At 51.8% G+C, this 14967-nt stretch overlaps 1 protein-coding gene across 1 annotated transcript in view; it reads right to left on the bottom strand.

Moving 5' to 3' along the window:
• Positions 1–6649: 6649 nt before the first annotated feature.
• The window catches only part of LOC120590531 (guanylate cyclase D-like), a 33444-nt gene continuing 25126 nt past the window's right edge, over positions 6650–14967 (bottom strand). Inside the window, exons 14-18 of the mRNA XM_039848326.1 lie at positions 14722–14896; positions 13631–13729; positions 12729–12823; positions 11077–11162; positions 6650–7018 (exon numbers count right to left, since the gene is read on the bottom strand). Coding sequence (XP_039704260.1) covers positions 6910–7018; positions 11077–11162; positions 12729–12823; positions 13631–13729; positions 14722–14896 — 564 coding nt within the window. The 3' untranslated portion in view covers positions 6650–6909. The remainder of the gene's footprint in view (positions 7019–11076; positions 11163–12728; positions 12824–13630; positions 13730–14721; positions 14897–14967) is intronic.

Here is a 14967-nt window from a genome sequence, read left to right on the forward strand (position 1 = left end):
CCACATGGCGGCCAGATGGAGTCTCTCCAAATCATAGATTTGACTAGGTCACTCTCTTGCTTAAAACCCTTTGATGGCCCTGGGGGTCCAAACACATGTCTCATTTCCCATTTCCCTGTCTCTTTCACTACTCGAGGGGTTCAGATTCCATATCACGTACCACATACATCCTCTTGCATCTCTTCTCTCCTTCCTGCTCTCTCCCAACTATGCTCAGTTATCTTTGTTAAACTCCCTTTCCTCTCTCACTCTTAGTCTGTCTCCCTCTCCATCTGAAATTGCCAGCGGTGAGGACCATAGGAACTAGTTTATAGGGCTCCCATAAAGAAGGGAGATTGCACAGGCATGAGAAAATTACCCTCCCCGCAGGCTACCTGCAGGGATAGCCCTAAAGACAGCTTACCCAGTGCTTGGAAGGCCCGAATCAGCTCTTTAAGTCTGCTGGATGGCCAGAGTTATTTGGCTTCCCTGCTTTTTCACTCTCCCACTGCCCCACTTTCACTGCAAGTTCTGACCTTGACCTCTGTCTACAGCACACTCTGATGTCTGCCCCATTCAGCTCCTCCATCCGCCATCCGGACACCTGGCTGTTGACCTTGGCTTCACTCGGCCCCGGTCTCACCTGCCTGCTCTCTGGACCTCACCCCAGAACTCACCCCATTTCCTTTGGCTGGTCCCACCCTGTGGCTGCTGATTGAGGCTGTTCTGAGTCTGCATCACTTTTTTCCATGTTGTGTGTGGCTATAACTGACAAGGCAGCCAGGGTGGTGTGTGTAATGGGGGCTTTGGAGTCAAGGTCCAGTTCTGCCTTGGACTGAGTGACCTTGGACTGAGTCTGAGTAGCTTCATCAAAAATAAGGGGAGAATGATGTTACCTTGCATGATTGTAGTGAGGATTAAAGCGCAGATATTCCATTCATATCAATTCCCTTGTTTCGGAGACATAAAGACCACCCCCAACCCATAGGCTGCCTGCAGAGGGAGCCTTGAAGATATCCTGCCCAGTGTCTGGGAAGGCCTGAATTTGCCCTTTAAAAGGCTCTTGGGCTTTAATAGATTTTGTAGTTGCTCTTGGCTAACTACCAATGAAGGCGAACGCTGAGACTGGGTGCTGATTGGCTTGGGACAACAGGGAGTTTGGAGACAAGGGAGTGGTGAGAAGAAGACATGGAAGAGGGGCACTGCTGGGGAGGGCACTGGGAGGGAGAAGTTAGAGGTTCGGAGGGGTTCATGAAGCTTGGCTGTACGATGTGTGATGATATATTCTGTTCCTTGGTTTCCAGGAAATCTCCACTTCTCATTGATACACTAGGAAGTTGGATCTGGTTTCAGGGCTATATTAAAGTGCTAAGTGGGGCTCAAAGTAGACAAATAGGGCCATGTACGTCATGTCAATTATGGAAATGAGCCAAGCAGGTATTGTGGTGTTCCTCAAGCTGCTCCCAGACAATGGGAACAGGAGAAAGTTACATAGTCTCCAGGCCACTGGTTCCAGGTCTTGGGTGGAGGTGGAGGGAGGATCTATAACTACTAATAGGAATACTTTTATAGTAAAAATCCTTTAGGTTGACATTGGGGATCTGAGAAATTTGAGAGGGCAAGACAGAGCTAGGCACGGGAGTGGTAAAGGGCTGGGCATCAGGAGAGACAGTGAGAAGGGTCCACTGGCCAGAACTCCATGGCGAAGGGCCCCGGCCATCAGCAGTAGGGAGTATGCTAAGTAGGAAAGCGACATGGCAAGGTCTGTACCGCAGGTAAACTGGGGACAGCACAGGCCAGTGGGGAATGGAGACAGAAGAGGTGGATGGAGGCGGGTGCTGTCACCGATGACAAAGGCAGAGATCATTGTGGTGGGTGGGATGGACACGGGATTGATCATAGGGGTGGGGGAGAGGGTCATGGAAAGGACAGGGAAGATTGTGATCACCCCTGGTTCTGGCCAGAACAAGGCAACACACAGTCAGGGTGATCTGTGGCTCATTGGGGAAGTGCCCAGCAGGCAGCTGGACACTGGACCTAGAGCTCAAAAGGAAGATCTAAGTCAGCAATGAAAGAGAACTGCCAGCAAGAACCTCATTTGTCTGTCTGCATGGGGACCACTACACCTGCCTCCCAGGAAAGGATGTGTTAGACCGTGTAAGCCAGCACCCAGGAAAGCCCTGGATAGGATTGAGTGTCACCTATGTATTATATAATAGGAAATGCAAATGGCTGGAGAATGCACAACCCTCTGACACATGCTGACTTGGACCAGGCCTATAGGATGGGTACAGGACACTGAGATCTACTGTCTTTTCATTGTCCTTCAGTTGTCAGGGAGATTCCCCAAGCAAAAATCCTTTGTGGAGCACCTTCCTACTCCCGGGGCTGATGAGCACTCAAACCCTGGGAGTCTGCAGGCTAGGGAGGGGCTAGGAATCTCAGGTTGCGGGAGGGGCTCCTGGTTCTCTCTGGAACAGCTTGCCTGCCCTCTAGTGGATTTCTGAAGTGCCTCAAGGACTCATGGAAATCCCGGAGCAGGAGTGAGTTGTGCAGGGGAGCCCAGGGGCTGAGCCAGAACTAGAGGCAGCAGTGGCTGGCCCCCAGGAAAGAATGGGGGCTTTGGTGTCCTACAGCCCAGGCAATCTCAGCAGCAATGGGGATGGTAACATTCACTTCCGAGGGCTGCAAGGGCAGCTCCCTGAGACAATGTACACACAACACGCTCAGTCCGTACGCGGCCCTTCCCTCCTGCTCTACGTTACTTCACTTCTCCTTGTAAGAGTATAGACTCAGCTCTAACAGTCTTTGAGCAAATCTGGATTTTCATATGTTCATGCGGGTAAATTTTCTTAAAATTAAGATCACCCGCCACCGCAGCGGCCTTTTCCTTCTCCCCTGCCCTATTATATTTCTTCTTGTACCGAAGTCACAGAAAAAGGGCTTAGACCGCGCCCTGTGCTCAGGAAGCTCCCAGTCTGCAGGACAGGGCTAGACAGGGTGGCCAAGGGCTGAGGGGCCAGAGGAGGTGCCCCTCCCCAAGAAGTCAGAAAGATGGAAGGGAGGATTTCAAGGAAGTCTCCCTGGAGGAAGCGGCAAAGGAGCAGAGGCACGAATGGTGAAGAGTAGTTAGCCAGAAGGGGTGAGAAGCAGAAGAGCTGGGGAAGAGCACCCAGGCTGGGGCAGGGGTTGGAAGCGAGAGTGTCCATAGCAGTAGGAGGGGTGATGGTGAGGAGAGAAAGAGCAGCCAGGGGAGCCATAGGCTGACATACCTGGTGTGCAGGATCCCAATTAAGCATCAGACTAAGCAATCCCAGAGGAAAAACTAAGCAGGAGACCTCAGGAGCGGAGATTGTTCATTAGGAGCCTTTGGTCTAACTAATTCATTAGCTTATTCATTCTCTCACTCATTCACGCTCCCAGTGCACACCTCTTCCCTGGCATTGGAATAAAGGAATGAACTAGATAAGATTGCTGCCATCAAGGGAGGGTCAAGCATGGCTACTACTAATTGCATACAGGGCAGTTTGGGAAAGGGTTTCACGAGGAGATGGCTTCTCAGGTGGCCTTTGAAAGAGTTCACCAATGTTGAAAAAGGGATAAGGTCATCCAGGTAAAGAAAACAGCAAGAGCAAGGCGTAGCCTCGTGAGGGGCTGGGGAAAGGTAAGCAGTCTGTCACGGTCAGAGAGCTGGGTGTGTAGGGGGCAGATGAGGTGAGGGCAACGTGTGTGGGGCTTTGAACGCCAGGTTAAAGTATTTAGACTTCTAAGGAGTCCATCCCAAATTGTGCCTGCCTATTGTTTGATCATGAATCAAACAATTGTTTGATCATGAATCAAACAATTCCAGATCACCTAGTCCTGCGAGGACCTTCTGGAGCCCCATGGCCCCATCTACCATAGTGAAACCCTATCCCCTAGAGATGTCCTATTGCTGGAAACCAACCCCAGAGGACAGGAGGGTGATCTTAGACTGGCAGGGGAAGATAGGGGGACTTCATAGGGACCAGCTGGCACTGACTCATCATGAAAGTCATGATGTGGGGCCCCTATCTCTGGGGTTCCACCTGGTCATGTGCCCGGAAGCCCCATGCAAATGCTAGACTGGCTCTTCGTGAGAGGAAGGCCAGCTCGGAGAGCCTCCTCAGACTCACCTGTCCTTACCTGTGCCCCCTGAGGCCCTCCTCTCTGGGAGCCTTCCAGGGACTATTGCCATCTCTGGGCTGTTATAGCACTATCTCAGATTTGGAAATAGACAGAGGCTGGCATGGACAAGTCACTTCACCCCTCTGAGTCTCCATTTTCTCATCTAGAAAGTGGGCTAACAACTCCTGTCTCAGAGAGTGGTTATGGCTGAGTTAATATGAGTGGAAGCTCCAGGCATGGGGCCTGGCCCCCAGCAGGCAGGAGGGAAATAAGGAATAAACAAGCCCAGAGCCTCCTGGCACAGAGGAAACTAGCCCAACCTCTGGCAGGAGCACAACACAGAAACCAGGAGGGCACTGGCCTTCCTTGGTATCCTTCTCCCCAATGATGAGGGAAGGTGGAGAAGAGGTGAGGACCCAGATGGGTCTATTCACATGCAATGTGTCTGCTTTGGAGTCAGAGTTCCCTCCTGGAGACCTGCCCCTACTGGGGTTCTGCCCTAGGCTGGGGAAGGGGGATTCTGAGCAGGGGACATCTGAGAACAGAGCTGCCAAAATCCTCAGAGGGTGGGCGGAAGGCCGGGGCTGTCCCCCGATACTATCATTCTGGAGGGCTCCAGAGTAAGGAGATCCATGACAGGACCAAGACATACCCAACATACAACTCACACGTGTACAAGGCATGCACTTGACATGCCACACATGTGGACCCACATTGCGGGCACAGATACCAGTATAAGATCTGCCACTGCTCCCAGACTGCGGTGCCAGACAGACACACTTGGACACAGCTAAAGCGGCCTACATGCAGACACACCAAGACCCACATATACACAAATGTGTACACACACAGCTCACATAGACACATGAATGCACACATACATGAAAGGACAACACGCACACAGACATTCATAGACAAGCACACATGTGCGCACACACAGGTGCTCTGTCACTTGCCGCTCGGGGCTCTTTGAGCTCTGATAGCCACGTAACATGCACAAAGCAGGTCTATCACACACCCTAAATGCCGCCTAAGTCCTGACTGCAACACACTCCTCGGCTGAGAGCGTGTTTCACGGTCGTTGCTCTCTGGACCTAACAGCAGCCCATAACTCAGGCAGGAAAGGGAGCCCGGATCCTGTTGTGCAGTGAGGAGCTGAGGGCTTAGGGAGGCTCATTGACTGGCTCCTGGTAGGACAGCTGGGTCCTGGTTTAAATTCTGTTCTCCTTGTGTCTGCTCACTAGGCTGAGTTTCCACTTACCCACAGTGTGCTGCTCATGGATCCTGACACCCAGAGGGACCCCACGGTCACCTAGACCAGATGCTCCTTTTACAGAGGAAGAGACTGAGGCCCCAAGAGAAAATCCACAGACCTAAGGGGGACTGCACAGTGGTCACTGGAGGAACCAGGACCCTGCTTCTGTTTTCCACCCCATGGCTGCACTACACGCACAGACACAATAACACCCACAGCCATGAGCAGGTCCCGCAGACGAGCCCATGCATATCCTCCCTCTTCAAGACTCCTGCAGTCTCACTAGGGGCCAGACTCACGAGAGGGGTCTGGTTAATTCTCACAACAACATGGGAGGTAAGGGTGACTAGCCTCGTTTCGCATTTGAGGAAACTGAGGCATAAAAAGGTTAGGCCCAAAGTCGTACAGGTCAGGACAGGCAGTGGCATCTCCCAAAGCCAATTTCAGCATTTTCTACCACACAGCAGCTCGTGGCTCCAAACACACATCGCCCATATCCTTTTCACATCTCCCCACCACCGCACACACACACGCGTGCGCGCGCACACACACACGCGCACACACACACACTCGGCCTGGCCTCTGTGAACACAGCCTGGCAGAACATTTTCCCAACAACTCCCAAGGGGTCTTTTGAAGAAGGACGAGTTTGTTTAGGGCTTAACCTGCCCCTGGCCCCCAGCCCTCTCCCCTCTGTCAGGGAAATGAATTCCACATGTGCCTGGTCTGCCCGGGGGTTTTGGTGAACACTCTTTGATGTCAGAAGCCAGTTTAATGAGTTGGTTGTGGGTTTGGGTTTTTTTTCTGTAAGACAGAAGTCTCATTTTCCTAAGAACCAAGGAATTTTCACACACCCCTCCTCCGCCTAGAGATTCTGGGAGCCCAAGGACTGTGCTCCCAGCACAGTGCTCACAGATGGCCAAAGGCTTAGGCTGGCTTGGAGAGGAGAGGCAGGGAAGGAGGCAGCATTTTTTGAGCATTGGTTGTAGGCCAAGACCTGTGTTAGGAAGAAGCCTTGTGTGGGTCCTCTCAAGGCCCACTTTAGAGATGACAAAACAGAGGCTCTGAGAAAAGATGTCATGTGAGTAGGTGGCCTGGCTGAGTCTGGAGGCCTGATCTGTCTGGCTCCAGTTCCTGGTCTCCATCTTGCTTCTGCTCGTGCCACCTGGGGCAAATGACCTCCTCCCTCTGCGCCTGGGCGCCTTAGCTGTATGATGGGGATAGTGTTCTACAATAACGAGCTCCCAAAGTAAAAAACTATTTGTCAAGAACAAAGCGCTGAGAGAACTGAAGGGAATATTTCTATTTTTAATGTTTTCGTGTCAAGAGGCAAGTTTACCCATAGGATTCACACTGGAACATATCAATTAATATCACTCCAGGGCACTCATTAATGAGCACCTGGTGGCTGCCAGGGAGTTCAGCAAGAGAATTTTTCGAGGGGTGTGAAGTGGGGAGAGGAGTTGCAGGTGTCCAAACACAAGAGTCACTGGGCTGCTGCTGGCCCCTACCCTACTCTGTCCCTCACCTCAGGGCCCAGCCATGGCCTTCTCTGAGCTCGAAGGCCCAGCTGAGCACTGGTGGACTTCAGCAAAGGCTGCCCTGATTTCTTGGTTTATGAGGTCCTGCCAGGGGTCCCTAGGGAAAAAAGGAAAAACAAGAATAATAAAACCCCACCCAGAATAACAATGGTGGGCGTTTAGAGCCCACAGCTGCTCATAAGGAGCCCCTTTTACTTCCCTGGCTTTTCCTGATCCCTGCACTAACCCTGCCATGGGCAGACCAGTGGTCTTCCCACTTTGAAATTTAGGAGACCAATGCTCAGAGAGGTACATGTGCAGCCTCAAGTCCAGAGGCCTCTCAGGAGAAGGGAAGCTAGACCCAGCTCTATTCCTTGCTTAGGATGTGACCTTGGGAGGCCATAAGGCCAAGGGTTAAGGGGCTATGTAACTCTCTGGGTATTATGCAAATCCGGGGAAGGGACACTGGACCCCCATCCTGCACACACTCATTTCTCATTTGCTTCCCACACGTGTCTGGAGGAGGGTTGAATGGAGTTATCCCTTTTGCACAGAACAGGGAGCAAGGCTCCTAGAGACAGCCAGGACCTCACAGCAACCTGGCAGGGGATACTTTTGAGGCTGTTGGCAGAAGCAGAGGGGAGAGAAGGGGCCACTCTGTGCAGTGTCTCTGTGACACATGACAGGAAGCACTTCTGTGAGCACTGCTGCTTGCGTCGTCGCTATACCAAGACATGGAGGGGCTTTTGCCCCCTTCCCCTGATCTCCACCAGTCTCCCCAAACATCCCCATATATAAAGATGAATAACTTCTGCACATATGGCAAATACAGAAAGTGAAGATCAAAGCATCTTTAGAAAATTTGAATTAAAAAAAAAATCAAGCTATAGCATGCAGTTCAAGTAAAATTTGGTAACTGCCTTGTAAACACAACTCTAAGACAAGTTCCCATGCAACTGGCATCCTAGCCCTTCCTGTAGAGATTCTGTGTGTCTGTGTGTCTGTTGGTCTGTCTGTGATCTCATCTCCAGGCAGGCAGAGGGGCATGTGGTGATGTTTCTATATGTGTATGTGCCTGATGCCTACGATGGGTGTAGTGTGTATGCACGTGTGTGCGCGTGCACTTGTATGTGTGCCCATGTGCACACGTGCATGGTCCCCTGTGCGCCCACATGCGGATCTGAGCCCGTGGGCCTAGATGAGTGTGGAATTCTCCCTTGCCTGCCTGGAGGCTTGGGAGGCTCCTAAGTCAGGTGAAGCTCACTGGGGCTGATCTCCGCCCTCCTCCCTCCTTGAGCCAAGAAGATGAAAACGTTTCTGGCACATTCTAAAATTTCTGTTCGAGAGTGGGAAAGTCATCAGCTGAGAGAGCTCAGGATGACAAATGGCTGCCAGGCCTGCCAATTTCCACTCCCAGGACGGGATGGGTCAGGAAGGGCTGGGAGCTGGGCTGCCTAGGGCCTGCATGGCCAGGGCCCCACTGGGGAGGGGCAGGAGCTCAAGAACTCACCCTCCCTGGGCACTGGGCACTGGGGAATGTGCAGGCACATGCTGGCCGGAATCTCCAGCTTGTGCTGCTGGCAGGGGAAAGTTCTATAAACGTGTCAGTAGGAAATACCAGGGAGTGGCAAGTGCTGAGGGGACACAATGCTGGGAGATGGGGTACAGGATGACCGCAGAGCTCCATTTAGAGTGTGTGATCAGAGCTGTCACATGAAGGAGGCTAAGACCTGCAGTATAAGAAGGGACCAGATCCGGGTGTTCCAGGTTCAGGGGACTATGAGAGCAAAGGCTCTGCGGTGGGAAGAGGCTCAGTGTATTTTAAAGAATGACGAGAAAGCCCTGAGTAGGTGGCTTGGTGGCAGAAGGTGGCAGGAGGGATGAAGCTGAGGGGCCAGAGAGAGCCGGGCCTTAAGAGGTAGCATGAAAGAGTTTGGGTTTGAGCCTCAGAGATGTAGGAAGCCCCACATGGTTAAATAGGAAAGTTTCATATTGATCGTGTTTGTGTTTTCTTTAAAAGATTACTTTGGCTTCTAGTGGAGATGAATGGAGGGACTCAGTGGATGAAGAAAAAGGGCCAGGAGCCCCTGCAGTGGCCAGGAGAGAGGTGTGGAGGTAGAGAAGCCCGCAGACGGGGGGTGTGATGGAGGCAGAGCTGCAGGATTGCTGAGGATTCCCGGACAGCGTCCAGCTTTCTGAGTAAGAACTCTGGAGGAGGGCCCAGCTGCCAGGTGGACCAAGGGGGTCTGAGATGCCGTGAGGTCTCCAAAGAGAATCGCTGAGAGGGCAGTGTGAGCTGCATGGTCCTGGAGCTCAGAGGGGTGGTGGGGGCCCAAGGCCTACAAGGGGTGTGTCAGCATCTGGATAGGACATCCCAGGGAGGAACGATCTGCTACCCCAGCATTTAAGGGTTATGGAGAAGAGAGGAACCAGAGGAGGACGAGTTGGAGAGGAGGGAACACGGCCAGGTGCCGAGGAGGCTGACAAGAGCCCATTTCTAGGAAGCGGGAGGGCAGAGGAGAAATGCTGCTGGAGTCAGGTTGAGAACTAAAACTCCCCACGGATCCAGTGACATGGGCAGAGGTCACAGGTGACCTTCACAGAGCTTTCTAGGTGGATGGGTTGGAAGTCAGACTGCGGGGGCTGGGCAGGGAGTGGGAGGTGAGGAAGTGAAGTCAGCGTCAGCAGACAGGCCTTCTGAGAAGTGTAGCTCCGAGTGGAGGTGAGAAGTGGGGTGGGCAGCAGAGGGCTGTGACGTCAGAGGACGGCTTGCTCTTTGAGGGGCTGGCTGGAGTACAGGACCTTGATGGATGGGGAAAGGGAACAAACGGCCACAGCTGCTCTCCCGGGGATAGGTGAGCCAAGGCTGCTGTGGCACGTGGGAAGGCCCAGAGAGGAGAGGGACCTGCCCAAAGTCACGCAGACAGTCCATGCCCCGGACCTAAGCCCCATCCTCATACCTCTCTGCCACCCCAGCAAGCCATCACACAAAGACTGTCTGCAGAGGCGAGGGACCCTGGGCTGTGCGGTGGCCTTTCTGTGAACATAGGCTGGTTCCGCACCCAGGAGGCTGACCTGTCCTTAAGGAGGAGGACATCTGTGTGTTCTGTACCCCGGCAGCTTCTCTGTATGCTAGTGCGTGCCCATCCCCACCCTGGTCCCCTCCCACACTGCCTTTTGGGGAAGGGCACTAAGAGATGAATGGAGGCAGTTTTTGCCCTCTGGCACTGCTCTGCCTTGAGTTACCGGGGGTCCTGAGGCCTTCGGGTACCCTGACAGCAGGGTGGAAAGGAAATGGCTGCTGCTACCTGCTCCCTGCCGGTCACCCCTGCCCATGCCAGTTCATCCACACAGCTCAGGCTGCTCTAGCACCGGTCCTTTCCCAGGAAGCCCATGTGTGCCCTATGTATTTCTCATCTTTGAGAGATGGGAGGCGGCAACCATGGGCAGAAGGCCATCCTAGAATAGCTGAGAGGAGTCGGTGGGGAGTTCTGATAAAGGAAAAACTCTGGGCAGGGAGCTCTGCTGTGGTCACGTTGTGGGACCCCGGGTGGGCTCTGCCCATCCCCAAGCTCAACCTCCCCACTGGTGAAATGACCCGTGGGCCCCTCTGGTCCCTGGAACCTTCTTATTTCTAGGAAACTATAGTTCTCAGCAATTGGCAACACCTATGTCCCTTGCCCTTCAACCTCTGCAGAAATAGTCTGAATGGTGACGAATGCCCAATAATATCTATCAATGCATTAGCTGTAAGCTGCTCAAAATGGGAAGATTCTACATGCTCAGCAACGGGACAAAGGTTGAGCTAATCATGGCACACACAAATGTTATAATCCTGATGCTGTCACTATGAGTGTGTTTATAAAGCTCTCTGAACAATATGGAAGGCGCTTGGGATGTCGAGCTGAGAGCACAGATCAGAATGAGAAGTTATCGAGGCAGCATGATCTCATCCACAACAAATGCATCAGAAACAGGCTGGCAGGAACTGTGCTACAGTGCTAATGGTAGCTGTCTCTCAGGGTTGGAAAAATGGTGATTATTTAATTGTTAAAGAATTCTGTATTTTCTAAGTATCCCACACTAGGCAGATAAGACTTTTATAATCAGAAAAATAACAAATATCAAATTTCGAACAGAAGATGCCAAGCTTCTGGAGAAATCCCTCTTACTCACCCAGGTTTGATGTCCAGAGGTGTGGGGAAGGGTCTGGGGAAGCCTGCTTTCCCTACCAGCCAATAGGTCTCCTCCGTGCCCTTCCCCTGGAAGAGACAGGAAAGGAGATTGAGCGATCTTCACAAGCAGAGAGCAAGGCAGAGGCACGCAATTCCAGCAGTCAGTGGAGAGCAGCCTAGAGCCTGGAGAAGAGCTGTATGGGTCCAAATCCTGGCTTTGTCACTTGCTAGCTGTGTGACTTTGGCCAGCTTACTTCACCTTTCTGTACCCCAGTTTCCCCAATACCTCATAGAGTTGTGGTGAAGATTAAATGAGTTAATATTTATCTGTCAGAGAAATAAATAATAAATCATGAATTTTATGACCAGCAGATCTGGAATGCTAAGATGCCAGGATTCTATGATCTATGATTCTACCCAACTATCGAGGGACCTGGTGGCCTCCCATGGGATGGGGGTACAGCTGCCTGAAGGTTAGGAGGGGCTAGGGTCAGGGCTGGCTGATCTAGAGGTTCCATACTCACCCTGGGACAGGAATGGATGTTGCCCCTCGGGGCCCCCACACCAGCCTGAAGAACCTGAGGTCGGCCTGCTGTCCTCCCCACTCCCACTCTGCATCACTTTCTGTCATCAGAGTGTCTCTGTTCCTCAGGACACCCAGTGCCCACTCCTCCAAACAAGATACACCTGCCCTGACTTACTTCAGCTCACTCTTCCATAACCCCAGGCTCCAGAGCAAAGGATTCCATATCACTGGCCCTCATAGACTCTGTGACCATGGACAAGTCACTGCCCCTCCCTGAATGTACCCTCCTGCTCTGGTATTTCACAGCATAATGAAGCGAGTCCCCTGGAGCACCCCATTTCTGAGGCCCAGTCTCAGCCCTGGGCCTTTAACTGGCTAGGCTGCCCCCACCTCCCAACCAGGCCTGACTCTAGCTGAGGAATTGGGGGAAGGAGAAGAGATGGGGTAGGAAGAAAAATCATTCATAGGTATACAGTTCCATTTAATGAACATTAACATTAATAAAAAGAATGCAGAGGTTACAGAGTCGTCTCTGCCCTTGCGGTGCTCAGGGGCAAATACAACTCAATACCACATCTACAACAGCAGAAGGCTGGTCTTGGGACTGGTGGGTGGGGAGAAGGCATGATAGTTACTGCTGGGGAAAGGAAGAAGAGTGTTCTTGGGTCGGGAAGACTTCAGTGAGACCCGATGTTTGTGTTAGGGTTCTGAGGGATGAGTAGGAGCCCAACGGTACTATGGAGAAAGCACAGGCTTTGGAGCAACCAGACCTGGGATATAAGCTGTGAGACTCTGGACAAGTTGCTGGAATTTCCTCAACTATAATGGGGGCATTGATCCCCCTTTCATTATTGCTGTGAGTAATTAGTACATTAATACATGTTGTGCACCAGCATGCTACCCGGGTAGATCATCAATAGAAGTAACGTCTCTGCCCTGGCCCTTCACGTGAGAAACCAGTGAAGGAATGGCTCCAGGGAGAAATGTTTCCTTAGAATTTGGAGAGTGGAGAACACGTAAAGGTGATCAGCTCCATCCCTAGCTCCAAGCGGACGTTTCCTGTATGCCCACGGAAACTAGGCCTTTGGGGACTTTTCCCACCAATCCAAGAAAAGAAAGTCTCTCACCTTTAGCTCGGTCTGGCCTCTGATGTCAATTTTGTAGCCTTTATCCAGGCTGAGCAGTGTCTGGACAGTGCTTCTGCTGAGATGAATTCTGTATGCTGAGAAGAAAGGTAATGTCAACACCTTAAGTGCCCCAGTTCTAGCCAGTAACACACACAATTCTGATTCATGTGCTACTCTTTTCCTGTTTCTCTTGCTCTTTTAGTAAGTAGTTCGTCACTAAAATAGAAGCCTCAAGGAAAAGCACATTACATAGATTGAGTGTTAAGAGGAACTCAAGATGAAGTCAGAACCTCTAGGAACATAATTACCACTTGGAGGGAAGTCTGTGACAGCTGAGTCAGAGCAGACAAGCAGGTTTTTTTTTTTCTTTTAAAAGCAGGACACCCCAATCGGGCCACCATGTCTAGTTGTGCAGGATGGGCACTGAATGACCTCATGCAGCACACAAACTATGCAGCCAGAAGCAGAGGGTCCTAGGACTTCAACTTTTTTGGCTGCTCTAACCAAGCCACACAGTAGCTTCTGCTGCCAGAAAAAAAAACCTAAAATGGCATTTTAAAAAATTGAAAGGGGTCTCCTCATTGTAAAACGAGAGAAACCAAGACCTAGACAAAAAGCATTTTGTTAAGGACACTAAGCAAACCAGTTGCAGTCAGGGCTAGGACCCAGGTTTCCTGCCTCTTGAATCATTGTTTTCTCTGCTAATTCTCTTATGAGATCGTCACAAAATCAAGGAAAGTTAAAAGAACCAATGACATACTTCACCTCACTATAGTTACTTTACTGTACGCTGCCACCAGGTGGTGATTTGGTTCCTAAGCACTGTTTCAAATAGCCAGGCTGCAGGAGTCATTGAGAAAGAGAATCCTTTCCTGGGCAGGATAGAAATAGGAGACACTCACGTAGCCCTGTGGACTCCATCCGGGATGCAATGTTAACAGTGTCCCCAAAGAGGCAGTAGCGAGGCATGGTGAGACCCACGACCCCCGCCACGCAGGGCCCTGAAACCGAAACGTGTCCAGTGAGCTCCAGCAGGTCCTGGACCACAGAGAAGTTCCTATGACAGTCTTGCCCTTCCCTACTCCCACTGCCAGGTCCAGTCCACATCCTGGGCTCAAGCTGGGGCGGGGGGGTGGGGTGAGGGTGGGGTGAGAATGAAGCTATCTGGAGCCTCCAACAACACCCAAAGAGGAGATGACATCTGTGCCAGGCTCTGGGCTGAAGGTATGGGGACACAGATAAATCGAAACCAGTCTCTGCTCTTGGGGGAGAGGGGAGACGTGTAAACTGTGATCAATGCTGTGAAAAGGGAAGCACCAGGGCTGTGCCAACCCAGAAAGAGAACCTAAACCCAGCTCAGAGGACTTCCTGGAGGAGGAAGTGCATGAGCTGTGTCTTGAAGAATGAGAGAATGAGTAGGCAGAGAAAGCAGGTGCCAAGGCACAGAAGCAGAGAGCCCATGTGTTTCTGGGAAACTGCAAGCAGCTGAATTTGGGTGGAGGGCCAAGCGGGGAGTGTTGGGAGATGAGGTTGAAGAGATTACCAAGGGCCTTGGTGACTAGGAGGGCAGAGCGTTTGGACTTTATCCTTCAGGGGAACCATGGAGGGAGAGAGAAGTAGGGCCATGAGAAGAATATATCAGAGACCTTGAGGTCTCTCCCAGACCCATCCCAGCAAACATTTAGTTTGCATGACCACAGAAGATCCTATCTCTTCCATCAAACTATCAGTATCTCAGCATGAACTTGGATGCCCTTGACAGATGCTGAGACCAAAACAAAGATATGTGAATCTGAGTATCACAGATTCCGGGATTTATCATATCTTAGAACCTTAAAATATTAGAAGAGAATGAGAAATGTAAAAAAAATCAATCATAGAGTTTTAGGACCTCTGAATTCCAGAAGCACATCAATGGGGTGGCCTCAGCCAATGCTGCAGGCAGGGTTGGGAGACTGGTCTAGCTCATCGCCCCGCAGCCCCCAGCCCATACCTGAGTGCAGGCCGGCCCTGACGCGAATGGGCACGTTGGGCGCATGCCTCATCCGAAAGCCCCGCACAGAGCTGAGGATGTCCAGGGCCATGTTGGCAATCTCTGCTGCGTGCCGGCTCCCGTTGCGCCGGGGCAGCCCCGATGCCACCATGTAGGCGTCCCCAATGGTCTCCACCTAGAAATCATAGCCTTCACACTCCAGCATGAAAACACGCCCTCCCTGGTCTGCCCCACATCCCGCACAAA

This window comes from Pteropus medius, unplaced genomic scaffold (genome assembly GCF_902729225.1).
Source record: "Pteropus medius unplaced genomic scaffold, Ma_sr-lr_union100, whole genome shotgun sequence".
Taxonomy (NCBI): Eukaryota; Metazoa; Chordata; class Mammalia; order Chiroptera; family Pteropodidae; genus Pteropus; species Pteropus medius.